At 42.3% G+C, this 26837-nt stretch overlaps 4 protein-coding genes and 1 pseudogene across 5 annotated transcripts; 4 read left to right on the forward strand and 1 right to left on the reverse strand.

Moving 5' to 3' along the window:
- The first annotated feature begins 1625 nt into the window (after nucleotides 1-1625).
- Nucleotides 1626-3013, forward strand: LOC115664501 (uncharacterized; annotated as a pseudogene).
- A 2897-nt stretch (nucleotides 3014-5910) lies between these two features.
- On the forward strand, nucleotides 5911-11734 carry LOC115694545 (DNA replication licensing factor MCM2-like). Its single transcript, XM_030621649.2, is given in 19 exon segments — nucleotides 5911-6223; nucleotides 6336-6514; nucleotides 6780-6811; nucleotides 6813-6912; nucleotides 6915-6955; nucleotides 7077-7266; nucleotides 7420-7639; nucleotides 7714-7921; nucleotides 8117-8251; nucleotides 8324-8515; nucleotides 8610-8782; nucleotides 8864-9052; nucleotides 9140-9256; nucleotides 9586-9670; nucleotides 9758-9910; nucleotides 10008-10133; nucleotides 10223-10405; nucleotides 10936-11100; nucleotides 11202-11734. Coding segments are annotated over 19 exon segments (2847 nt in total). The 5' UTR covers nucleotides 5911-5993; the 3' UTR covers nucleotides 11331-11734.
- A 1158-nt stretch (nucleotides 11735-12892) lies between these two features.
- Nucleotides 12893-16910, forward strand: LOC115694547 (calnexin homolog). Its single transcript, XM_030621651.2, has 7 exons — nucleotides 12893-13049; nucleotides 13217-13320; nucleotides 13481-13550; nucleotides 14916-16042; nucleotides 16134-16205; nucleotides 16304-16420; nucleotides 16532-16910. Exons 2-7 carry the CDS (start codon nucleotides 13225-13227, stop codon nucleotides 16670-16672), a joined length of 1623 nt encoding a protein of 540 aa, XP_030477511.2. The 5' UTR covers nucleotides 12893-13049; nucleotides 13217-13224; the 3' UTR covers nucleotides 16673-16910.
- Nucleotides 16911-19271: 2361 nt separating this feature from the next.
- On the forward strand, nucleotides 19272-22815 carry LOC115694546 (calnexin homolog). The gene is made up of 7 exons (XM_030621650.2): nucleotides 19272-19422; nucleotides 19575-19672; nucleotides 19791-19860; nucleotides 20801-21927; nucleotides 22017-22088; nucleotides 22198-22314; nucleotides 22437-22815. The coding sequence occupies exons 2-7, from the start codon at nucleotides 19583-19585 to the stop codon at nucleotides 22593-22595; spliced, it is 1635 nt and encodes a 544-aa protein (XP_030477510.1). The 5' UTR covers nucleotides 19272-19422; nucleotides 19575-19582; the 3' UTR covers nucleotides 22596-22815.
- Nucleotides 22816-23663: 848 nt separating this feature from the next.
- Nucleotides 23664-26309, reverse strand: LOC115694544 (putative pentatricopeptide repeat-containing protein At3g23330). 2 transcript variants are annotated; one of them, XM_056309266.1, is made up of 2 exons: nucleotides 26179-26309; nucleotides 23664-26088 (listed from the first exon to the last, which is right to left on the reverse strand). In XM_056309266.1, exon 2 carries the CDS (start codon nucleotides 26045-26047, stop codon nucleotides 24053-24055), a length of 1995 nt encoding a protein of 664 aa, XP_056165241.1. In that variant the 5' UTR covers nucleotides 26048-26088; nucleotides 26179-26309; the 3' UTR covers nucleotides 23664-24052. The 2 variants fall into 2 exon arrangements, with proteins under 2 accessions (XP_056165241.1, XP_030477508.2); XM_030621648.2 differs by having other exon boundaries at nucleotides 23664-26071; nucleotides 26179-26303.
- Between the last annotated feature and the right edge of the window lie 528 nt (nucleotides 26310-26837).

Here is a 26837-nt window from a genome sequence, read left to right on the forward strand (position 1 = left end):
TTCATAGCGCACGTATAATTGGTAACTCAATCTCTAGGCATTGAGATAGGGTTACTGATTGAATGGGAAATCAATAATGTGATCTTTAGGCCCTAAGATCGGGTTGCTGATTTTTTTTGTTTCCAAATTCGAATTGGATAATGGAACCATTTTTTGAGCTTATCTAGTTTGATCTTATGCTTATCTTATTTGGCTTGGTGTTTATCTTGATTTACCTTATTTGAAAAAAATACAAAAAGATTGCATGCTCGAATAGGATAGTTTTCTAGGTAACATTGCATTTTAGGAAGGTCCTGTTCGGCTCCATCTCCAACAAGATCCGCAGCCTCCTCGGTCACGACGACAAAGACAGCGATGCCGAGGACGACGGAGACATTACTGTAGTCGGCTAAGTTCGTATATCAGAAATTAAAATCAAACGTTAAGAAAAAAACTAATATTGGACAATCGTCTCCAGATAATTGGCTCCAAAAGGTTTAGTATTCGGAGGACTCCAATGAACGGTTTAGGGAGAACAATCGCAAATGACAAAAATGCGTAGGTTTAAAATGAACGCCACACTATATGCAAAACTAAACTTTTTGGCACTCCTTTCCCTATGCTATTGACTGTGAGTTTTATTTTTCACTTTGTTTTTGGTTTTGCTATGATTTACTATAAGATCGCTACAAAGTTTTTATGTTTTCATTGAGTCAATATGACTTAAAAAATCTACACTGTTTTTGTTTTAAGTATTCCTTGCCCAGTCATATTCACTAAGTACATCTAAAACATATTGCTTTAATTGATAGGTTCTATGTAATATTGAAATATAATATCCTCATATATATTAGTGTTGACACCTAAATTTTGGCATCGTATTTAATAATTCATTGCATAGAAAATTATGAATCGACCTTGGTCCCTAAACAAAAAAATCAATTAGTTTGCATATAGATTTTAGAAACATTTAGCATATGGATAAGCCCATAACTTGCATTTAATTGGACCGGTAGTGGATTAAGGTTCTGAGCTTGATTGAATTATATGGACCGAGCCCATAAAGACAGCGAAATTTGGCCAAGCCCATGTACACTAGGCTAGTTGAAAAATCACAAGAGGGGGGGAATATTGAACTTTAATTGAGGTGTGTTAAGCCAATAAGAGCTTGAATTAATAAAAGGCCTTGAACTTAAAGTTAATAGAGCCCATTGACCCTTAATGAGGCTTGAAATTAAGCCTTTTAATCTGATTAAAGATAGGTTTTTGCTATAAATATATTATAATCCTCACGAGTGAAAAGAGGTCGGCAATTAGAGAATTAGAGCATACATAGAGAGAAAACACACGAGAGAGATACAGAGAGCAAGAGAGAGAGAGCGCTCGCAGTTGAGCTTCATAACCGTGACCCGTCGTCGCCGACCGCGTCACCAGCCTTGTCGAACCCCATGACGTTGCTGCTCTGCTTTTCTTCTCCCACCGACAAATGACGACGCAGCTGAACTCTCTGTTCCACAAAGACAACGCCACTAGTTGCTGCTCCAAGCCCCTCCGACGACGCTGCTGCTCCTCTGTGTCGAATGCAGCACTGCGACATACTGCCTCCCTGCATCCGCGATGAAGGCGTCGTTGCTCCCTACTGACCGATGGTTGAGCTGTTGTATCCTCACCGGCGTGACAACGACGCTGCACTGCGAGCCTTGCACCTGCCTGTAACACGCCCCTGCTGCACTTATTCCTCACTGAGCCGGTGGTCCCTCCTCGACTTGGAAAAATTCTCTGTTTTGTAGGCTTGTCGACCACCAAATTGAGAACCCTCACCCACGACGCACCACCAGTCCAAGTGTCCTTTGGCCGAGGTCCCCTGCCGGCTGCCGTCCGAGCTTCACCGTTCATCGGTCCTCGATTTGGAAACAAGATTTACAAACTAGGTAATTATCAATTTCAAATTCGAATTCAACATTTTATTACCTATTTTAATGATACTGTGATCAAACTTTGAATATTTTAGATTTCAAATTGGGCAAACTTTCCTAATTCATAACGCACGTATAATTGGTAACTCAATCTCTAGGCATTGAGATAGGGTTACTGATTGAATGGGAAATCAATAATGTGATCTTTAGGCCCTAAGATCGGGTTGCTGATTTTTTTTGTTTCCAAATTCGAATTGGATAATGGAACCATTTTTTGAGCTTATCTAGTTTGATCTTATGCTTATCTTATTTGGCTTGGTGTTTATCTTGATTTACCTTATTTGAAAAAAATACAAAAAGATTGCATGCTCGAATAGGATAGTTTTCTAGGTAACATTGCATTTTAGGAAGGTCCTGTTCGGCTCCATCTCCAACAAGATCCGCAGCCTCCTCGGTCACGACGACAAAGACAGCGATGCCGAGGACGACGGAGACATTACTGCTGACCAAAGCAGGGCCGTGGTGCTGTACGAGGCCAAGGCCAACGAGACACGGCCAAGCACGAGCAGCACGGAATTTTACGGCGGACATGACGCTGAGGCTGATGATAAGTATCCGGACCTGAGGCACTCGCTCTTCGACGAGGAAGAGGACGACGTCGACTTGGGCGGGTCAGTGATCGACCTGGTCAAGATCGCGAAAGAGGAAGGGGATGAGTTCTGCCTCGAGGATGAGATTGACCACGTCGCGGATCTGTTCATAAGAGGTTCCACAAGCAGATACGGCTGCAGAAGCTGGAGTCGTTCAAGCGGCTCCAAGAGATAATCGCATTACATGTCGGCTCGTGGAGCGACGGGGTGGTGCAAGGTTCAACTAGGTCTTCACTTAGGGAACCAGCTGATCGCTAACCGGCCTCGACTCATCGTGCTTGGGTTTTAGAGGGAAATAATGTTATGTTTCTAATTACCTCGTATTCTACTTCCTAGTCGAGTGGACTGATTGCATATGAGCTCAATGAATCCTGATCATCAGATCACCTAAGATTCATAAAATTAGTAGTTGTGATGTATTAGGTTCATATGAGTCCAATTCGTTTACAAAATCTGTTGATTTCACGAGAAAGGCGACTGGTACATGTGAATTTTCCTTTACGGAAAAAACTCGTGGCATCGTACTATACTTGTAAAGCTAGTAAATCATAATCGGATAAGATACTATAGACCTTTGCTATCTCTAGAAATAATTTGCGTGTATACGAAGTTTTTGCCCGCGACCAATAATGATGTGGGTGTTAATATTGAACACTAAAAAATGCGACTCAAAATTAGCAATAGGTACGACTCAAATTGAACATTTTGCTGTGCATGTAAAACTCTTATTATAATATCCAGGAGCTCACTCATGCCGGTTGCTCCTTCCCACACTTTTAGGTATGACTCAAACCAATAATTGATACCGGTGCTAGTGCCCGAGTCCTCGGTGCCTCGGCCCGTGTCAATTAAGGCCGGGCCCGAGTTTATCAAGGTCTGGCTTGGATCCTCGGTGCTTGTGCTCATATCCATCGAGGCTGAGCCTAGGACCTCAGTGCCTATGCCCGAGACCCTAGTGCTTGGGCTTGTGTCCCAAGTCCATTGAGGTTGAGTCTGGGACGCCGGTGCCTGCCTTAGTCAATCAAAGCAAGCTCGAGACCCCAGTACTAGCGCATAAGTCCATCAAGGGTGAGGCTGTGTCCATCAAGGTCAGGTTGCCGAGATCGGGACTCCGGAGCATCCTTGGCGCTTGGTTCGGGGTCCATCGAGGCTGCACCTAGGAACTTGGTGCTCATACCTAGTTCCGCAGTTGCTTATGTGCAACTTACTAGTGCCCCTCAATAATGTATGTCTTTTATAAAAAAAATCAAATAAGATTTTCCTTACCAAATGTCGAAAAATATTTTCTAGTTCATTTTCAGATTTCAGCCAAATACCGAAAAATATTGTCATTTTCTTGGAAAATATTCTATGGAAATATCACATTTTTCGCGAAACAAACGGAGCCTAAACCTTTTAATTTGGCCAATTGAGTCCTAAACATTTTAACGATTTGTCAATAAAGTTTTTCCGGTCAATTTTGGAGAGAAATCGCTAACATAGACGCCGGCTGTCCTATGTGGAGTGGCCAGAATTGATGTGAACAATTTTTGCAATTTTTTATTTTTTTTTTCCTTTTTTCTTGTGGTCAGTGAAGTGAAGGCCACGCTCACCAGTTGCAGGCGGGGGTCACCCTCGCCGACCACAAGCAAGCCTGAGCGACGATTGCCCAATCGAGGGCGGCTCTCGCCGATCGTTGCCCTTGCAAGATGTGGTGTGGCAAATAGTAGCCCAAATGAGGGCAGCCCTCACCTGTGGTTAGCTGGAAAGGGCAAAGAAAGGAAAGAAAAGGAAAAAAAAATTAAAATATTGTAAAAATTATTTATATTAGCACCCTATGTCATGCAGGATAACTAGCGTCTATATCAGTTATTCGAGCTAAAATTAGCCGAAAGGACTACATTGGTAAATCGGCAAAAGGTTTGGGACTCGATTGGTCAAATTAAAAGGTTTATGACTGAATTGCTAGAAATATAATTTGTTTATGACTTTTTTGATAATTATCCCTGCTTAAATCCATGGGCGAATTTAATAGTTTAGAAATGGTCTTTCATGTATAGCAATTAGGTGCACAACCTAATTTACCCTTTTAACCACTGAACGTAAATAATTCAATATATTTGATGTGCGCTCGGTCTGAACTCAGTCTCACCTAATTCTCGAGGTTATTAGAGCATTTCCTGAGCCTAGAGTTCATTCGCCTAAAATGGATTTTTATTTTTTAATTTATCAAAGAGCGATCATCGTTCCTTTGATATTGTTGCTAGTCACCACCGCGACCAACTAGCTATTGACGCCATGTTTGCCGCCATATCGGCGCTCTTGCAATGTTTGAAGGAAATCTATGTATCGTGAACTAAATCAAATATTGAGAAATGGCCATTGTCAATAAACTGAAAATGCCAACCGATGGAAATCCTTTCGACAGAAACAGAAGATTTGGTATTGTTGCCAATATGAAAGGGTGTCAATGGGTCGGGTCGGGCCAGGTCTTCATGATACCCGACCCGACCCGAAACCCAAGAGTGACGTCCTTGACCCGAATTGACCCGACCCGAGACCCGTTCAGCATATAACCACAGCGACGGGTCGGGTCGGGTCGGTCCGGGTCGAGTTTCGGATTTTTTTTTTTTGGGGGGGTCTCACGGGGTACCTTTAGAAGCAAGTCCAGCAATATATAAAAAGTGATATATATATATATATATATATAAAAAGAATGAAAATTTGTTTACCCACTCAAAGACTGGGCAGAACGAACACGAGGCAACGACCCGAAAAGATCTCACAAAAAATGCAAGAAGAAAGTTCAATGACTCGGGCATTAATTTATTGAGCAAATCAATAGACAAAAGAAAAAGAAGATATCAGCATACCCATTCTTGATCCGTCACTATCAGCAACAGCATCAACATCCCACTTCTACTTGAATATACAATATAAATTTACAAAAAAAAAAAAAAAAAAAAAAAAAAAAAAAAAAAAAAAAAAAAAAAAAAACAAAAAAAAAAACAAAAAAAAAAAAAAAAACATCGAGGCAATGCTCTTGCAATGTTTGAAGGAAATCTATGTATCGTGAACTAAATCAAATATTGAGAAATGGCCATTGTCAATGAACTGAAAATGCCAACCGATGGAAATCCTTTCCACAGAAACAGAAGATTTGGTATTTTTGCCAATATGAACGTTATATGCAATCGGAACTTCGAATGGGCCGGGGCGAAACAGAGCCTTTCGGCCCAAGAGGTAAACAGAGCCCAATAGGCCCAAAGCCCACTTCGTGGACCCACGACCAATCGTCGTCCCCGGCATCGCCACGTCAGCCTAATTGGCGCCAAAAGTTCCCGCCAAAACAGCCTCACCCGCTTCTCCGAGGGATAGAGATTGCCCTAATCCAAGCCAGCGCCACCCAGAACAACCGCTGCAACAAGCACACCGGCGCTTCTCGTTTCTCTCTCTCGGTAAGGAAAACATGGCGAGCGACGGAGACAACTCCGGCAATCCGCCTCCCGGCAACCCGCCCTCTACGCCGGACTCGCCGGCGTTCAACACCGATCAGCTGCCGTTCAACACCAGCCGCACCTCCGAGAACTTCTCCACCGACGACGAGGCCTCCGTCGACCCCGACATCATCCGTGACGAGCCGGAGGAGGTCGAGGAGGAAGAAGAAGGAGAGGATCTTTTCAATGACAATTTCATGGAGTCAGTTCTTCGGATCCCCTAACTTTGCTCTCTAATCGAGTCTGCATCCGTTTACCGGTCTCGTTGACGGAGTTGTTGTCGGCGGTTTCCTCGCTTTGTTTTTGATATGCAGCGATTATCAGAGAATGGAGGAGAACGATCAGTATGAGTCGCTTGGGCTCGACGAGTCGTATGAGGACGAGAGGGACTTGGATCAGATCATGGCCGATCGTAGGGCCGCTGAAGTCGAGCTCGAAGCCCGCGATGGCCGTGTCAATAATCGCAAGCTCCCTCAGCTTCTCCACGACCAAGGTACACATAAACATATTGCGGTCAGATTTCCAAATTTGGCACGGGTTTGGCAATGTTAGCACCAGCTCTGTGTTAACTCAGTACATCGAAGCTTCTGTTTGTGTTGAGATGTAGAGATCTCCCCAAATTCGTGAAAGAATGGAATTTGGCTTGTTCTAGTTTTTTGTTAAAGAATCGAATTTGTCGACGAGTCCCTATGAAATGATTACTACAGAACAACGATATGCAGAAATTCTTGTATCCTGACTTCAATTTGCCGCCACAGATACGGATGATGACACCTATAGACCTTCAAAGAGACATAGAGCTGATTTTAGACGTCCAAATAGGCCGAGAAGCACTGATGATACTGATGGCCCGCCAAGTCCACCAGGAAGATCGCCAGGGGGACACTCAAGGGAGGATGTGCCAATGACTGATCAGACTGATGATCCATACGAGGTGATGGACTGCATCACATATATTCTTGTGTATCAATTTTTTCAATGTGTCTATATCTCGTGCTGTTCTAGGGGTCAAAATAACCTCCCTTTCTCTGAAATGCTGTGAGGTGATTTTGCAGGATGAGGACGATGAGGAAGGGGAGTTTGAGATGTACCGTGTCCAGGGAACACTGAGAGAATGGGTAACCAGGGATGAAGTGCGGCGTTTCATTGCCAAGAAATTTAAGGAATTCCTACTTACATATGTTAATTCCAAAAATGACCGTGGAGAGCCTGAATATGTTCAGCTGATCAATGAGATGGTGTCAGGTAAATCATCTCATCCTACTCGTACTAGTAAAAATGGAGAAGGGAATAGTCAACTGATTCATAGTTGTTCAAGCGGTGGATAATTTTTTCAGTGAATTTGTACTCCAGCTAGTCAGTGTTCCTTTTTCCTCATAGATCGATCCCTTTTTGCAGCCAATAGGTGTAGTCTGGAGATTGACTACAAAGAATTCATATATGTCCATCCAAATATTGCAATCTGGCTGGCAGATGCCCCTCAACCTGTTCTTGAAGTCATGGAAGAAGTAGCCCAGAAAGTTGTATTTGAATTACATGAAAAGTACAGGAACATCCATCAAAAGATCTATGTTCGTATTACGAATCTACCTGTTTATGATCAGATACGTAATATAAGGTAAGAAGGGACTGCAACGATGAGGTAGATGTTTCTTATCCTTCATATACTTCTTCATGACTTATTATTTTCAGGCAGATCCACCTGAATACCATGATTCGAATTGGGGGAGTTGTCACTAGACGTTCCGGAGTCTTTCCTCAGTTGCAGCAGGTAAAGTATGACTGCAACAAGTGTGGGACTATTCTTGGACCATTCTTTCAGAATTCCTATTCCGAAGTGAAGGTTGGTTCTTGCCCCGAATGCCAATCCAAGGGACCTTTCACCGTCAATATTGAGCAGGTAATGATGATCCATGGTCCTGTTTATTTCACCCCAATGTTGCAGATAATGCCAATAGGATTAAGAGTGATTATATTTCACGTTGTGATTGAGGATGCATTATTGCAAAGTCGAGAAAGTAATATAGGGCCTAGTTGATATTGATGATGAATTACGTAACTGAGCTCACATATCCATTATCCTTGCTTGTTCCAGACAATCTACCGGAATTACCAAAAACTTACACTGCAAGAGAGTCCTGGAATTGTTCCTGCTGGTCGGCTTCCCAGATACAAGGAAGTGATACTGCTAAATGATCTCATTGATTGTGCCCGCCCTGGGGAAGAAATTGTACAGTCATCTTCAACTTCTCTCTTGAGCTGGTGATTATACCCTGATTTCTAATGAATTCTATTCTTCCAGGAGGTTACTGGTATTTATACCAATAATTTTGACCTATCTTTGAATACAAAAAATGGATTCCCTGTCTTTGCTACTGTTGTTGAAGCAAACTATGTGGCAAAGAAGCAAGATCTCTTTTCTGCTTACAAGCTCACTCAAGAAGACAAAGAAGAAATTGAAAAGCTGGCTAAAGACCCCAGAGTAGGTGAAAGGGTACGTCATTGTGATCTTCCCTATTCCACTTATCTGATATGTGACTTGGCAGATTATTGTTTTTGCTCATTACATTGCCAAACTAAACTTCCAGATTATTAAATCTATCGCTCCGTCAATATATGGTCACGAGGACATAAAAACTGCGATAGCCCTTGCTATGTTTGGAGGACAAGAAAAAAATGTTGAGGGGAAGCACAGACTGCGTGGAGATATTAACGTACTTCTCCTTGGTGATCCAGGCACCGCAAAATCACAATTTCTCAAGTAGGTATTTTTTGAGGTCAACTATGATTTTTCCAAACTGATACAAATATATACTTCAATTATTTGAGGATTTTGTTGAAGGTATGTGGAGAAGACGGGGCACAGGGCTGTGTACACCACCGGTAAGGGGGCCTCTGCCGTGGGTCTTACTGCAGCAGTACACAAGGATCCAGTCACAAGGGAGTGGACTCTTGAAGGAGGAGCCCTTGTCCTGGCTGACAAAGGAATCTGTCTCATCGATGAATTTGATAAGATGAATGACCAGGACAGGTTTGAGAGGATATATCTGACTTGAAGTTACTGGACCATGTTGTTTTTGCAACACCCTCCTTAAAACATGGACATTTCGCTTTTCAGGGTGAGCATACATGAAGCAATGGAACAGCAGAGCATTAGCATATCGAAGGCTGGTATTGTCACCTCTCTCCAGGCGCGGTGCTCTGTCATTGCCGCTGCAAATCCAATTGGGGGAAGGTATGCTGCAGTTAGTTTACTTAAGTTGGAATAAAAACATCACAGGAAGTGAGCACTAGTCACTAATTCACAATGCCTCGTCTTAATGATTTCATAATCAGATATAATTTTCCAAAAAGCGCATAAAGAGAGAACTGTTTGCCTTCAGAGCAGAGAAACTGTGCACCTTTCAGTGAATTTGTTGTTTATGCAGCTAACTGTATCCCCTCCTTTTCCTTGTGAACCTGATCCATAAATAGGCGTTTAAGTATAAGCTAAAATGATTAACAGTTTACTTGACTGCAGAAATAGAATCAAGCTTCATGTTTGATAGATTACTTGTTATGCAGATATGATTCCTCAAAGAATTTTTCACAAAACGTGGAGTTGACAGATCCTATTGTTTCTCGTTTTGACATTCTCTGTGTTGTAAAGGTTTGTATTTGCAAATGCTGCTGTTCCCTTTTTATGGATTCCGGTATCTAGAGTTATATGCTGACTGGAATTAAATTAACTGGGCAGGATGTGGTCGATCCAGTTATTGATGAGATGCTCGCAAGATTTGTTGTTGATAGTCATTTTAAGTCCCAACCAAAAGGTGCAACTATAGATGATCAGTCTCAGGGGGGATACGAGGAAGATAGTCAAGCCTCTGCTGTACCTCTTGATCCTGAGGTTCTAAACTATTCTCTTGGCATTTTTTAAGTAGTTTATTTTGTTGTTTGTGCTTGTTCACCTTCCTAACCATTTTGATTTCTATATTTTTGTGCAGATACTTCCACAAGATTTGCTGAAGAAGTACATAACTTATGCCAAATTGAATGTTTTTCCAAGATTGCACGACTCTGATATGGACAAGCTTACACATGTTTATGCGGAACTTAGGAGAGAATCCTCGGTAAGTTCTCGCTTGTATGGGATTTACTTTGTCTTTGGGCCTTATTCTCTTGGCAGTAACATGGATGCTCTTATTGTTCTGATATGCAGCACGGGCAAGGAGTCCCAATTGCCGTGCGTCACATAGAGTCAATGATACGTATGTCTGAAGCACATGCGAGGATGCACCTTAGGCAGCATGTCATACAAGAAGATGTGGATATGGCAATTCGTGTCCTACTTGATTCATTTATTTCTACACAAAAATTTGGGGTACAGAAAGCTCTGCAGAAGGTATCAAACAAATTAATAATCAATCTCGTCTAATGCACTTTTTCTTATTTCTCTTGGCATAAGTTGTGGTAATTGAGCTGTTATATCTTTCTTCATGTTTCTTCTCCTTATTTATGAACTCCTTAATTTGTTGTTGTCGTGTGTAATGAATACAGACTGTTGATTCTGCATATAGCATGACCATGAGGGATGCTTTGAGTTGGCAGATACCCATAGTTGAAGAAACTTGTCTCAAAATCTCTAACCAGTGAAGAATGTATAATGGATTTGAATGTTTCATCAGTACTTTGTCCTATTTTTTTTAGCACCGTCTCTAACCTCATTTGTGACTCCCACTGGGCAACTGTGCAATCTCTGCAAACCCAACCCTACATACTTTGCTTGCGGTCTATTTCAGCTTTATATGATTGACACTAGCACTGACATATTGAGTCAAAATTTGGCTGGTAGGCCATAAAAGCTCAAGTTTTTTTGTACCCTTGAAGCTCTTGAGGTGGCTGGCTGACATGATTTGAAATACATCGTTGCAGAGCTTTAGAAAGTATATGACATTCAAGAAGGACTACAACAAACTGCTCCTCCATCTTCTCCGTGAACTTGTGAAGAATGCACTTCATTTTGAAGAAATTGTAAACGGTACTTCTTCAAGGTTCATCACCCAAATTGACATAAAGGTAGAAGAACTGCAGAGCAAGGTAATTGAACCTCCGAATTCACCCATACTTATCATGTGGAGTTTTGGTCTGTAGGTGTTTAGAACCAGACTTACAATTTTTTGCCTCTGACTATATCACAGGCGCAGGAGTACGAAATTTACGATTTGCAACCTTTCTTTTCAAGCTCCCACTTTTCGAGTGCTAATTTTGAGCTTGATGTCGAGAGAGGACTGATCAGGCATCGTCTGCCTGGACCAGATGTTTCCTAATGACTGACAAGTTCTCGGTAACTTGAAGATTGCTTAGACTTCAAGGAGCACGATTGAATATTCTGGCAGTTGGAAGTCGCCATCTAATTTGCTAAAATCCTGTATGGAGATCAAATTCCTGAGTTCAGAATGTATGCAGGTGTCCTTTAAAGGCAGTGCTCAAGAGTGAACTACGATTAGACAGTGAATATCTTAACCCGTGTGATGTAACACCTGAAAGCTCAGCATCAGTGTGATCATGTCTTATACAGACTTTAGCAACTATAAATTAACCTTGTGGTTTATTTCGCGAGCTTGCATGGCAACATTAATGTGCTTCAAGACATTGACCATTATCACTTCTTCGCCACCTCGGACCTTGGACGTTCTTTTGATCAACTTAAGAGCAACTCGCATGAATGAGATGTGGAGACATGAGTATCTACTTCTCCCAACTTCGATGTAATGTAAGTACTCCCTTGCTTGATTCGTCGGAAGTCGAAAATGCCCTTTAACAGGCTAGGTAGATCTTAGTATGTTCAATATAGTTACAATCTATGCGATAACCTGTGAGCATCATCATCTTGACTATGTATATGGTAAATTTAGGTAGTGGTGTCCTGCAATTAGCTACTTTCACATGATTTTCGTAATATTGGTTAGTAATGTTTAGAAATGCTTTCTAAAACTAGTTTATGTAACTCATTTGCAAAGTGACTCTATCGATTGACCCTTCGGGGTAATCAATCACAATTAGTCATATCAATTTTGTAAGCTGATTTTTGCAGACCAACATAATCATATTTAAGTTTTTAGGGGTTTGAATTTCTCTACAAATTAAATGATAAAAATAAAACTACTCGGGTCATGGACAGGAAACATCGAACATCCACCAACTTTCTCGCGTACTAGGATAGGAAGCTGCCCGTGTAAAGCCCGCCTAACGGAAAGTCAACGTCAACGACGACCCGCGCACGACCAAACCACCACCACTCGGTTAAATCCCTCTTCCAGAAGGTTCCCAAGTCACATCAGGACTCGAGGTCTGCCACCAACCAGAAAATTTTAAAATGTCCGCTTTGGCTTAGTTTGGTCATCAACCGCGCCCAGGGATATCTAATCCCATCTCTCAAACACCTCCCTCGAGACGATGACATATCAAAAAATCAATCGATCAAAAATGAATGCAAAAATATAAAATGACAGCGCCCGCAACAATTTAATCGGCCTATCGTATTATATCATCTCAGGAGTGTGATTGTTGCATGAAACGTTATTTTTACTATATTAATTTTAGAAAAATTAATCAATAAAAATGAATGCGCGTCATTTTTCCGTTATGATGCAATTTTGCCATATTTAATTTTTAGAGCATTGATCAGGTAAAGCTCACAATAAAAAGGATAGAGCGGAGGTGTATATGGAGTGTTGTAATACGCCAGTTCTACAACAGTATTGTACTGTACATAACCTCGCACGTGCTGGACGTGTCTCGTGATCAATTGGTTAGTTACACGTCCGTACAAGTATCACTCTTTTTTTCCTTCCCTAAAATGACCCCGGACGGCGGCTTTTGAGAATGCAACGGTGCACTGGCACAGCAATAGCACCAGTCTTTCCTTTCTCTCGCAGTATTTGTACTCGTGAGGTCGAAGTCGTCGTTCGTCTCGAACACCACCGCAAGTCTCTTCCCTGTTGCGTCCCGTTTCCCCCGATTCCGATAGCGAGCGCCGCTCAACGGTAACGACCTCCGGGCTCGTCCTCCGACCTCCGATTCTTTTTAGTAACTGCGTCGAAGCCAGTGCAGTGCTGAGGATCGGGCGTCTCTAGGGTTTCGATTCGGTTTGGTTTCGTTTCGGTCGTCGCTGAAATCGATTCTTGTTGTGCGTTCGCCGTTCTTTTTCCAGCGCCGTTGATGAGGATGGAGGGAAGGAGGCGGATCCCTCGGCTCGCGCCGGCGTTGACGCTGTTGCTGACTGGCTTCGCCTTTCTTCAGATCCGCGCGTCCGAGGTAAAACGCGCGTGCTTCGATTGAGCTGCGCTCTCGAGCTGTATTTGTGTTTGTTCAGCGTGCGGAATCAGGACATGTTTGTGTGCAGCCATGGATTTTCGATTCGAGCTGATCTTTGCTTTGTTGTTGTTGTTGTGGTTGTTGTTATTTTTGGTTGTAGATCTTCTACGAGTCGTTTGAGGAGCCATTCGAGGGAAGGTGGGTTGTGTCTGAGAAGGATGACTACAAAGGTACGGATTTTTGTTGCATCGTCGAGAGTGAGTGCGTGTGCTTGGTGCAATTCGACTAGTAATGTTGACAAAGTTTCTGGTTTCGGGAATGAATATAGTTTTCTCAAGCTAAAATTGCATTTGCCCCTTCTTCAAGCGCATTTAAAGTTGAAGGTGAACAGCCGATTTTGTTATGTAATTGAGAAGCATTCTTGGTAATGTTATTGCCATTTTTGATGTCTAGGTTTTATTGGTTTTTTGTATAGTTTATCTTATCTTATTTCATTGTCCTTTTGATACCGATTTCTTCGTCGGATGTCGTAGATTGCGGGAATCTCCTTTATGCCATATATCTGCCTCACACCAATCTCCTATTGAGCAAGTTTATTTCTAACAAGTGTGTTGTTGGAATGTTTGTGCAATATAATTAACGCACCTTGACTTTAAGGTAACAATCTAACAAGTGGATTTTGCAAGGAAATTCTTTTGACTATCCATGTCTTATGAAGGTTTGATCAATTTGAGGCTTTTACCATTTTGTTACTGATTAAGTACCATTTGAGATGTTTCCTGCTTTCAACTTGAGTTAATTGTGACACGTGGCAATCAATTAAAACAACAAGATTTGGGTCCATAATGGCTCGAGTGATGGTAACATGGTGACATGCTTAAAATAACATCTAAATGAAGGTATAGGGTCTCACTTGCATGCTAGAGAGAACGATATTCTCAAACAGAGCAATGAAGCCTTTCCTCTAATGATTTCTATGTGGCTGTGATGATGGATTTCAAACGATTTCTCAACATGTTAGTACTGCAGTATGCATATGCCTTTGGGCTTCAGAATATAATTTTCGACTAGCATTATCGGGTGGGTTGCTGATTATTATCTTTCACTTTTACTGCATTGATTAGGCTTTTGTTCTCTCTCTCTCTCTCTCTCTCTTCACATCCAACTGCCAATACATTGTCGCATGAATGGCCAGAAATGTCCTGATCGCCGAATATTCAACCCACCATCTGGCTGCTATGTCTATTTTTCCTGCATTTCCTTTCTCTAAATGAGGCGCGTTCTGTCAGTTTTGCCGGCCGGATCATTTTAGGATGCCCATACTATTATGATTTTCATGGTGCAAAGGCATGTAAACTGTTATTCTGTTTGAAGATATCATTTGCTTGCAAAGATGAAGCGTACATGAATGGGAAGATCATTGCATTAGCATCTAGGATTCCCATCCGTAGTTGCCGTGGTGTATCCTGTGGTTCCATTACTCAAAATTATCTGCATGATGCTTCATGCTTTAACGTTTGAATGTGTTATGCAGCATACTAAACGGTTTTCTTTGTCAATTCTGCGGTTAATATATGTATCATATTTGGATTCAGGTGTATGGAAACACTCCAAAAGTGAGGGACATGATGATTATGGTCTTCTTGTCAGTGAGAAAGCAAGGAAGTATGCAATTGTGAAAGAACTTGATGAGATGGTTAGTCTTAAGGATGGAACGATTGTCCTGCAATATGAAGTTCGACTCCAGAATGGGCTCGAGTGTGGTGGTGCATACTTGAAGTATCTCCGACCTCAGGCTGCTGGATGGAAAGTCAAGGAATTTGATAACGAGTCTCCTTATACTATCATGTTTGGACCAGACAAATGCGGTTCAACAAACAAGGTGCATTTCATTTTCAAGCACAAAAACCCCAAAACTGGAGAGTACGTGGAACACCATCTCAAGAACCCTGCATCTGTGCCCAATGACAAACTCTCTCATGTCTACACTGCTGTATTGAAGCCTGATAATGAGCTGAGGATATTGATAGATGGTGAGGAGAAGAAGAAGGCAAATTTCCTCTTGGCTGAAGACTTCGAGCCGGCACTCATCCCACCTAAGACAATTCCCGACCCAGATGATAAGAAGCCAGAGGATTGGGATGAGCGAGCGAAGATCCCAGATCCTGATGCAGTGAAGCCAGATGAATGGGATGAGGATGCCCCGATGGAAATTGTAGATGAAGAGGCAGTGAAGCCCGAAGGTTGGTTGGATGACGAGCCCGAGGAGATTGATGATCCTGAAGCTACAAAGCCTGAGGATTGGGATGACGAGGAAGATGGTGAGTGGGAGGCTCCCAAAATTGACAACCCCAAGTGTGAAACAGCACCTGGTTGCGGTGAGTGGAAGAGGCCAATGCAAAGGAACCCTGCATATAAAGGGAAGTGGCATGCTCCTCTAATTGATAACCCGAACTATAAGGGCATCTGGAAACCTCAAGAGATCCCGAATCCTGACTACTTCGAGCTTGAAAGACCAGACTTTGAGCCGATAGCTGCAATTGGTCTTGAGATTTGGACAATGCAAGATGGAATTTTGTTTGACAATATACTAATCGCAAGTGATGAGAAGGTAGCAGAGACATATAGGGAAACAACATGGAAACCCAAGTTTGAAGTTGAAAAGGAGAAGCAAAAGGAGGAGGATAAAGACGCTGATTCCCATGGTCTCTCAGCCATCCATGTAAGTGTTGATCCCTTTTAGCTTTTGAAGTTTTTTGTTTTCCTATCTTCTTCAATATTATTCTGAAAAGGAGTTTGGGTGATGCTTCCAGAAGAAAGTTTTTGACGTCCTCTACAAGATAGCTGATGTGCCTTTCCTGGAGCCATATAAACCTAAGATCTTGGTATGGCTATCGTGCCTGTACTTTCAATAACCTTGATATCAAATTATCAACAGCTAAATTAAGTCTTTTTTAACTCAACTAATTTTTTGTGCTTGCAGGATCTTATCGAGAAGGCAGAGAAACAGCCGAATATAACGGTCGGCGTGCTGGTTTCCATTGTGGTCATAATTTTGACATTTTTCTTCAAGATCCTTTTTGGTGGGAAAAAACCAGCGGTATGTGCACAACCTGTCTCCATTTTGCTAATTTTAGCCTAAGATATGTTGGAACAGTTAAAGCAATTCTTCTGCTGCCATTTGTGTTTCACCCTCCCCTGCAATTTGAAGGTCATTGTGCCGGAGGCACGGAGTGAAGCAGCTCCCGATACTTCCGATGGTCAAGGTAGCGGTGGAGACGAGGAAGACGAGGACGAGAAGGAAGAGACAGCTGCTGCTCCTCGTAGGAGATCTACCAGAAGGGAAACTTAAGCGAGGCACCTGTGAATGGCTTTCTGCGTCATGACTACAAATTTTGAGAAGTAGTATATGTTGCCGGGCATCAATAAAAGTTGTAGTTGGATGATTTTTCGATTCTGTCATGGGGTGAAAACTGAATAGATATATGTAGAAGCCTAGGTTCACCTGAATTACGTCTCGAAATGTTGTGTTGATGGGATTTTGTTGCAGATATTTAGGTCATTTGGGCCGGAAAAGTTTTCAGAGGAAAGAGAGCGTTGAAGTACAGCATTTCTTTCGACCAAAAAAAAGTACAGCATTTCTAACATTGTCAGGCTTTGTATAATCGTATCTTCATTTACCTACTACGCTTTTTATTCTTCGGAGTGGTTAGTATTCACCGTGTCATCAGCTTATGACGAAGTCTAGTTAGCTCTACCCAAAAAGGTAAAATGTATCCTCTCGCAAGTTAGGTCTACTCAAAAGAGTCTCATCAGTTGGAAAATAAAAAATTAAGGCTCTCATCGTTTTGCGAAAAATGTTATATTTGCGGAAAGTATTTTTCAAGAAGTCATTTTCTTGAAAAATGGCACAATTTTTCGGTGTTTGGCTGAAATCTTAAAAAATCTCAGAAAATATTTTCCGTTATTTAGTATGAAAAATATTTTCCTCTTTTCAATATTTTTAATAATTCTTTATTTTTTAAAAATATTTTTATTTTTATTTTTTTCTTTTTTCTTTTTCCTTTTCTCCTTTTTCTTCCTCGGCTAGTCGCCGGCCACGGTAGTGGCCGACGACCGGCCACAAACGAGCTCGCCCAAGGCCGGTCGAGCAACGCCCAAGTTTGCCGACCTCGGGCGAGCTCGGCCTTGCCACAGGCTGCTCACCGACCGCCGCCGTGGTCGACGACTGGCCAAGGAAGAAGGAGAAGAAAAGAAAAAGATCATTAAAAAATATAATAAAAAATTAGACTTTTAAAAAAAGAAAAGAAAATAAATATAATAAATGATGAAAGAAGGAGAGGGAAAATGTTTTCCTCTTTTCAAAAAGTGGAAAACATTTTCCTCACTTTTGAAGGTGTTTTGTACATTGAAGGAAAATGTTTTTCATGACTAATTTATTATTTGTGAAACGAACGCCGAAAAATCCGGAAAATATTTTTCTAAAAGTTATTTTTCATGAAACGAATGGAGCCTAAAATTGGAGACTCTTTTTTTCTCTCTCCTTTGACTAGCAATCTGAAAAAAGGACGGAGCACAAGCAATAATAAATGCTCACGTATAAACTTTTGCGTAAAATTCTCTCATCTTTTCGATATTCAAGGCGTGTATGTGAGAGAGAGAGGAGTCAGCTAATGAATTATAGCCATTGATGGGGCTTTGGAGGTGGAGGTAGACATGGCCACGGGCCGGTTTCGGCCAAGAACCGGCCCGAGTCAAACCCAAGACCGGTCCGTTGACCGGCCCTACGGTTCGGAATCAGAACTGGCCCGTGGTCTACGGGCCCAGTTCCAAAAAAAAATTCATTCTTTCTCTCTTTTTTTCCCCAAATTTGATTACAATGTACATTTTAATTACATTTTATTGAATAATTCATTATTTTCATAATTTGATAATTCATTATTTTTTTATTTCATAATTTATTTTTTTAATTTTTACCGGCCGGTTCCAGTTCTTACATGGCCACAAATCAGAACCGGCCAGTTCCGAACCGTGGCCATGTCTAGGTGAAGGCAACGGTGGCTGGGGATCCAACAGCTACCGACAGGTGTTTTGGGGGAGGTAGAGGCAGTGGAAAGTGCTAGAGAAAGAAAGAGAGAATGTGTCTTCGTTGTTCTTTTCTAAGAGAGAATGTAAAAAGCCATTGAAAATTGAAAAGACGGGGGAGAGTTTTAAGCATGAGTTTAAATGTGAGCAATGCTCAATCCTTTTTCAGTCTGCCGAGAAGAGAAAAAAGAAAGTCTCCGATTTTAGTTTTTTTTTATATTTTCCAGCCAATCCATGTCAAAGGACGCGTGTCGTCCTTTGAATAGAACTAACTAGGCTCACGTACACCACGTGAACCGATGATGTTATGGTTACTAATCACCGAATATATTTCTTCTTGTAGAGGCGTTGTTTAGTGGGCTAGTTGACCATCATCAACGCCACGGGATAATCAAACTCGCGTGGGCGTGTAGAATGGGGTCGCAAGAAATTGGCGTATACGTGGGGAGATGCTGAATGCGCTCAGTGTCGTGTCCAACGGGGGAATTGGATTCATTCAACCATGTTTTTGTCGTCTGAAGGTGTAGAAATTGTCATGCTTGGCTAGGACCGGCCATCCGGCCGTGCCTGGGCCGGCATATTGTGGCGCCGGGACGTGCGCATGGGATTTTCCCCTGTTTGGTCCACGTGTCTAGGCCCCACATTTTCTTAAAATAACTTTTACTTGTATAGAAGAAAAATTCAAAAACGTAAATAGAAAATTTGAATTTCATAAGTCGCAATATTGAATAAACATTGCAAGAAATGCGAACTTTTACTAATCGCAAACCAAGTCGCAACTTTTGATGTCAGCCGTCGATCGATTTCCAACACCGGGGCGGGGCCCACGACATCCTAGCTGTCCTCTCCTGATTCGCCCCAGTGATGTGGCACCATTGCGGATCCAACATTTACTCGTTACTTAAGAGCAAACATCGTCGCCTTCACAGAAACTCGCATCCAAATCTAAAAGCCTCCTCTCGAGTTCGATCCGATCGCATCCTCCCCTCCGATTCCGGTTGTTCGTCACTCATCACGGTGAGCAATCCCCGTCCTGCATTGCTCCGGATCGGAGCTTAAAATCCTTTCTCTTCCGGTCGCTAAGGTCGAAGGTCGATGGTGTTTAGGGTTTTTGATTTGGTTTGCGATTGATTTCGTTTTTGTGTTTCTTTGGGGCTGCGTGTTTGCAGGTTCTGTGATGATGGGGGAGAGGCGGATTCGTCTGCTGGCGGCGGCTCAGGCGTTGACGGTGTTGCTGATCAGCTTCCAGATCTGCGCCTCTGATGTGGTGGGTTCTTCGGGCGACCGTGCCGGACGGTTCATTTTGTTTCGTTTGACGTGTGAATTTCGGACGACGCGCGCGTCTATTTCGACGGAAGTTGATTTGTGTTTTGGGTGGTTGGCAGATCTTTTACGATTCGTTCGATGAGTCTTTTGAGGGACGATGGGTCGTGTCAGAGAAGGAAGATTACCAAGGTAACCAATTCTGTTTAGTGCTCGACCTTGCGCTGTTGCGCTTTTCAGTTTATATAGATATGCTTTCTTCCTTTTTTGAGGAGGAACGTAGTTATGCTCCCATGATAGTGACGTCCTATAATGGAAATGCTCCAGCAAAATGCCTAGTATATTGCCCTGTATATGCTTTCTGAAGTTCTGAGAGGATGCATTACTTGTTTGAGCTTTTCGCTCTTTATAGATAGAACTGTAGCGTAGGTCAATTGGTACGAATATGTGTCTTCTGAGTATCTAGCGTGTACAGTCGGGTTGCCCAAAACTCTGCTTTACATTGATTTCTCATTGAATGAATGATTTGAATAATGCAAATAGTGTATATCGAGTAATGTAAGATTTTGGAAAGATAATGGAAGATTTTGGTATGGAAAGGAAGCTCCTTTTCGTGTAGCGCATCTTGTGATCTTAATTAGTTTGATGTTTTCAAGCCATTGTTACAAATAACAATCGGCAATGGTATTAAGAATGGTTTAACATGGCATGAGCCATGGTGAAGTGTAGTGCCGGTACATGATCTTAGTCTTTGTAGTGAAGGTATTTGAATATTTGACAGATCAAAAGCATTGTGGTTCTCTGGTCAATGATCTATTTTCTGCGGCATAAAACTTACCAAGTTTTCAGTGTACCAATGTTTTCCTCTTACGGTCTTGAACAGTGTATGGAAATATTTTTTTGGAATTTGACTTTGAGATTGTTATGGTCAAATGAGCTGATGTGTTTGAAGCACATACGATAGCCATGGACACTTACATGGTCATTTAGACATTACAGAATACTCTGTGCTCTTGAGAATTTTATGTATCTGTTAAAGCCTTGTAGGGGCATTTTTGCTACTCATATGAAGCATGTCAAATAGCTATTACATAACTTTGAACTTAGTGTCTCTGTTTAATCTTGTATTTAGGTGTGTGGAAGCACTCCAAAAGTGAGGGACATGATGATTATGGCCTTCTCGTCAGTGAGAAGGCAAGGAAGTATGCGATTGTGAATGAGCTTGATGATGCCGTGAGTCTTAAGGACGGAACTGTAGTTCTACAGTATGAAGTCCGACTCCAGAACGGGCTTGAATGTGGCGGTTCATACTTGAAGTACCTCCGTCCACAGGATGCTGGGTGGAAAGTCAAGGAATTTAATAATGAGTCTCCATACACTATAATGTTTGGGCCGGATAAATGTGGTGCTACCAACAAGGTGCATTTCATTTTCAAGAACAAAAATCCCAAAACTGGGGAGTACGTGGAACACCATCTCAAGTACCCTCCATCTGTGCCCAATGACAAACTCTCTCATGTCTACACTGCTGTATTGAAGCCTGATAATGAGCTGAGGATTTTGATAGATGGTGAGGAGAAGAAGAAGGCAAATTTCCTCTCGGCTGAAGACTTCGAGCCGGCACTCATCCCACCTAAGACAATTCCCGACCCAGATGATAAGAAGCCAGAGGATTGGGATGAGCGAGCGAAGATCCCAGATCCTGATTCGGTGAAGCCAGATGATTGGGATGAGGATGCCCCGATGGAAATTGTAGATGAAGAGGCAGTGAAGCCCGAAGGTTGGTTGGATGACGAGCCCGAGGAGATTGATGATCCTGAAGCTACAAAGCCTGAGGATTGGGATGACGAGGAAGATGGTGAGTTTGAGGCTCCTAAAATTGACAACCCCAAGTGTGAGACAGCACCTGGTTGCGGTGAGTGGAAGAGGCCAATGAAAAGGAACCCTGCATATAAAGGGAAGTGGCATGCTCCTCTAATTGATAACCCGAACTACAAGGGCATCTGGAAACCTCAAGAGATCCCGAATCCTGACTACTTCGAGCTCGAGAGACCCAACTTTGAGCCAATAGCTGCAATTGGTATTGAGATTTGGACAATGCAAGATGGAATCTTGTTTGACAATATCTTGATCTCAAGTGATGAGAAGGTGGCAGAGTCATACAGGGAAACAGCATGGAAACCCAAGTTCGAAGTTGAAAAGGAGAAGCAAAAGGAAGAGGATAAAGCTACTGGTTCCGATGGACTCTCAGCCATTCAGGTAGGTTCCTTATTTCCTTCAGCATTTGAAAATTGGTTTTACTGATTAGTACCATAGTTTCTGATTTACGTCTTGAATGATGCTTCCAGAAAAAGGTTTTTGATGTCCTCTACAAGGTAGCAGATGTTCCTTTCTTGGAGCCATACAAACCTAAGATCTTGGTATGTAGGCAAGCTTGGACAATATTTTTATGGCCATCTTATATGGCTTAGCTTTGTATTTTGCTTAGTCAATTCCGTTAGGTTCGCTGAGTGAATCTTGTTTTCGCAGGAACTCATCGAGAAAGCTGAGGAACAGCCAAATATAGCAATTGGTGTACTCGGGTCTATTGTGGTTGTCATCCTGACCGTTTTCTTCAAAATTCTCTTTGGCGGCAAGAAACCGGCGGTATGTAGCTCAGTACTTGTTGTATACTGTTTCTAACAAACTATTGCAAACTTATCATGGACCAATTTATACTGCACGATTGAATGGTCTTCGATCTCATTCCTTGCCTGTGAATTTTGAAGGCCAATGTAGTGGAGACACGGACTGAAGCGGCTGCTGAGACTTCCGACAACCAAGGTAGCCGAGGGGACAAGGAAGATGAGGATGAGAAGGAAGATGAGGATGCTACTGCTGCCGCTGCTGCAGCACCTCGTAAGAGGTCTAACAGAAGGGAAACATAGAGTCAGCACGTCAATGTGGTTCGATGTCTGTCCTTCGTCTCTGAAAGGTTCCCACCGTTGTCATTGATTATTCAGGTCTCTAGGTTTTCTGAGATTGCTTATCGAGCTCTTTTTCAGGCCTCTTTGGTTATAGTTATGTAGGAGTTTGATAAAATTTTGACGAGAAACATTGAAAGTGTAACATTTCAGATTTAATTTTCCTTCATGTGGTTGTACTTTTTGCCGTGGCCTCCCGATTTCTCGTACTCCCGTATTATATGGGATGGGCATATCATTGGCGATCTTGAATGGTGGTTAGAAATGGCTCAGTTGCTAATTTCCACCACCACAGGACGGTGGCTTGCATATTTGGATTTCAGATCCCCCGGAAAGGTAACTTTTTCCTTTTTGGACGACAATAGGGTGTGTTGTTGGGAAATTTTCGCTTGTATTTGTCCCGTCTTTCATCTGTTATTATTATAATTGGATTTCAAGACATGGGTTGCTAGGTGAGTTTGGCTACCTTATAAGATATTAGACCTCAATCATGTGAAGCAATACCCTATTTTACGGATATCTAATTACAATTGTTGTGAGATTTTGACATGTAGATGATGTAACATGCGCGGGAAAAGTACAATTATATCGAAAGAGCATACGAGAAAAAGCCGATCGAACTTGTTTAGGTTCTCATGTGCTAATGTGAGAAATGAAACGGGCTCGAATTCACATTTTAAGTGCAACTCGTTGGGTTTGGTTTTGAGACGGTATCGGCCATCCTTCCTCTTTTAATCCCGTGGTGCTGGCCGAAACTCGTTCATACTACTGCATCCAGAGTCACAGTTCACGGGTCGCGTCTCAGTTTTAGATCATCTGGGATGTGTACTTGATCATCTGGAATGTGTATGCTGGTTGGTAGAAGACCATCAAAACTTGAAAACACCCTGCTTTAACGTTTCTTCTACGGACAATCAACTTTCCCTACTTCCGCGAGCAGCACATGTCGTGCTCACTGTGCCTCCTTAAAAGGAAGATATCCACCGCAAGCATAATAAAGCTCGTTGATAATATTGCAACCAGCTCGATGACGAAGTCAATGAGGTATCGCTCAAACATCTTTGCGGATGCATTAGACTACAAGTACTGGCCGAGATAACTGACCCTTACAAGAGCGTCATTTATTTGACTGTTCTGATCTTGTAACAAGAATGCCTTAGAAAATATAATGAAAATAGAAGCCGAAACAGTGCAATGAAGACTGTCACGCTTGGAATTTATCTCAACTTGCGGCCCCGAAAACATGACAGAAGAAAGGTTCCAATTTCAAGGGTTTCCCTCTCTTCTACAGAGCTGGCAAGAAGAAGCATTTCCCCAAAGATGATGTATGTCTTTGCCCCTGTGATTCTGGGAAGTGGAACTCTTGTTGTTTGCAAACTATTCCTCTTCTCGTCAGCAATTATGTGAACGCAAAAATCTTTCTATTTGAGATCACAACAAGAGCACAGCCCATCCCTAAAATGGTGAAACCGATGCAGATCTTTCACTATAACTTCTCGCTGTTCCAATTTGGAGATTGCTTTCAAAGCATCATGGCAGCTGTAGCAAACTCGGTGGTTCTTTGTCACACGGATAGTCGTCCCAGCTTGCTTGCTAATCAGACCAAATGAGACGGCCAGCATTTCACTATGTGCCATGGGACTGCACTCTCTCTCTTCATCCACGTCATGGAGGCTGAAATCTAAATCACGCAGTGGCCCCTTGTTTCGCATCTTCTCCATCAGTTGCTCTAGTTGCCAGTATATTTTCTCAGACCTCGGGTGAGAGACATCCCCAGTTCCGAATACATGGACTTTGTTTCGATGCTCTATCCAACTGTAAGCCTTTTGAGGTTTCAAACCCATGTCATTCATCATTCCTTTACATTTATCAACCATATCCCATTTTTCGTGGTGCGCAAACCAGTTTGACTGCAGCACGTAGTTATCAGCATTTAGAGGTTCCAATTCACAGAGCAGCTCAATAATGCGCTTGCCTAATTTTACTTCACGGTGAATCCTGCACCCGTCAAGCAGTGCTCTCAAAACATCTACATGCCGTTCAATCTGCCATTCCTCAATGAAGGCACTTGCCTCATTAAAGAGTCCAGCACGAGCTAGAAGAGAAACCATTAAAGTGTAGTGTGTGATATTACGATTCCTAATGCAGTTGAAGTAAAACTTCCCTTCCTCGACAGCGCAAGCAGTGACACAAGCATGGAGGACTGCACCATATGCTAATTGGTCAATTTGAAGGCCTGCATCTTCCTCCATTTTATGGAACAAACTAAGAGCTAGGTTTCCTTCTCCGTGTAGGCTATATCCTAAAATCGTCACAGTCCATGAAATAACATCTTTTCGATCAATTCCTTTAAAAATCTTGTGGGCATATTCGATATATCCGGCTTTCATGTACATGTCCATGACAGCATTCTGAACAGTAAGATTGAGTTTCATACCACTTCTGAGCAAGTGCCCGTGAATCTCTTTCCCGTGCTTACATGCTGTCATCCTTGCACAAGCTGGTAGTAAAGTAGAAATCGAAAGTGCATCCGGTTTTATTCCATCTTTATTCATATGCTGGAATAACTTCAGGCTCTCATGGAACCCTCCCTGCTTCACGTAACCATGGATAATGGTTGTCCATGAAATAACATCTCTAGAAGGCATTTGATCAAAGATTGCCCTAGCATCACTGATGCTCGCGCAATCAATGTACATTTGTAAGAGTGAGTTTCCAACTAAAACATCAGATTCCAGTCCACATCTTCTAGCAATCTCCTGAAGTTTTCTTCCTTCATGCAGCGACTTCAGCTGACCACAAGCGCCAATAGCAGTTGCTAATGCAACCGAATCAAATTTGACCGCCAAGTTCACCATCTCGCCGAACAGATCGAGAGCTGACCGCGGTTTGTTTTCTGTCAAGTACAATCTAGCTAGCACAGTCCACGAAACCGAGTCCTTACAAGTGGACTTATCGAACAATGATCTCGCAGCACCAACGCTATCAAGCCAGCCGTACATTTCGATCAAAGCAGTAGTGACATAGCGGTCGCCATATAATCCAAGCTTTAAAGCATGCCCATGAACCTGTTTGCCAAATAATATGTCACCGGCGAGACGAGAAGCAGTCAGAACGCGAGGCAGAGTGTGCTTGTCGGGACAAACGCCCCGAAACATCATCTGCTGATAAACGAGAATCGCATGACCTATGTCTCCACTGTTGACGGAGGTCTGAATGAGGTTGTTCCAAGCAAAAGTACTCGAGAGGGGCATTTCGTCGAACGCCTTGTGGGTCAATACAGTGCCCGCATGTTTAACCGCCACGGCCGCATCGCCTTGCACTTTACGCGCATTCTTGTAAAGGGCATTGCTCTGCGCCTGTGGTAGCACAGCGTGGAACAGAGTCTGAACGTGGGTCAGCGAAAGGACCTCCATTGGAGCTTCGTCGGCGTTCGCTTCCTGCGTTTGTTATCAGTCTACAAGCCTTAACATGAATCTACGTCGGACGAAGAGAATTCCGAGGAAAGATTGCGCGAATGTAGGTTTAGAGACGCCGTAACTATTACGAAACGAACGGATTTTCTTGGAAACATCGAAGGGTGGTTGGAAATATGATGTTGGATCGAGTCTCCACGGCCGTCCGGCGTCAGCACCATCAGCGAGTCTGCTTCGAGATGGTGCTGACGATGAGTTCTTGAATGGTAATATCTTTTTGGGGTCTTGGGAACGAACCGTAGAAATGATTACTTTGCTTAAAATGCTTTTTGGCACACTTTGGTAAATTAAATATCGGACATAAGGGAAAGTTCTTTAGTGCAAATTGTCAAAATTAGCATTTCCAATTCTCTACATTATATGTAGTTTTGAATTTCGACTCTATATATCTTGTGAATGCGATTGCATACTTATTAGTATATTACAATATACCATGTCACCGGAAAAATTATCAAAAAAGCTGTAAGCCTACTATATTTATGCAAAATAATTCTTAATTTTTTAATTTGTTCAATTTAATCCTAAACCTTTCAAAAATTGGCCAGCAATGTAGTCATTCCGACTTATTTTGGCTAGAATTTGCTGACACGAATAGTTTTTGCAATTTGTATTAATTTTTTTAGAATTTTTTAAATATTTTTTTCTTTTCCTTTTCATTCTTTCTCCGCTAGTCACTAGGCCTCGGTGATAGTTGGCGACTGGCCAAAGGCGACGATCAGCAAGGGTTGCC

This window comes from Syzygium oleosum, unplaced genomic scaffold (genome assembly GCF_021117445.2).
Source record: "Syzygium oleosum isolate NSW1041296 unplaced genomic scaffold, Sole_v2.1 Sole_v2.03, whole genome shotgun sequence".
Classification (NCBI taxonomy): domain Eukaryota; kingdom Viridiplantae; phylum Streptophyta; class Magnoliopsida; order Myrtales; family Myrtaceae; genus Syzygium; species Syzygium oleosum.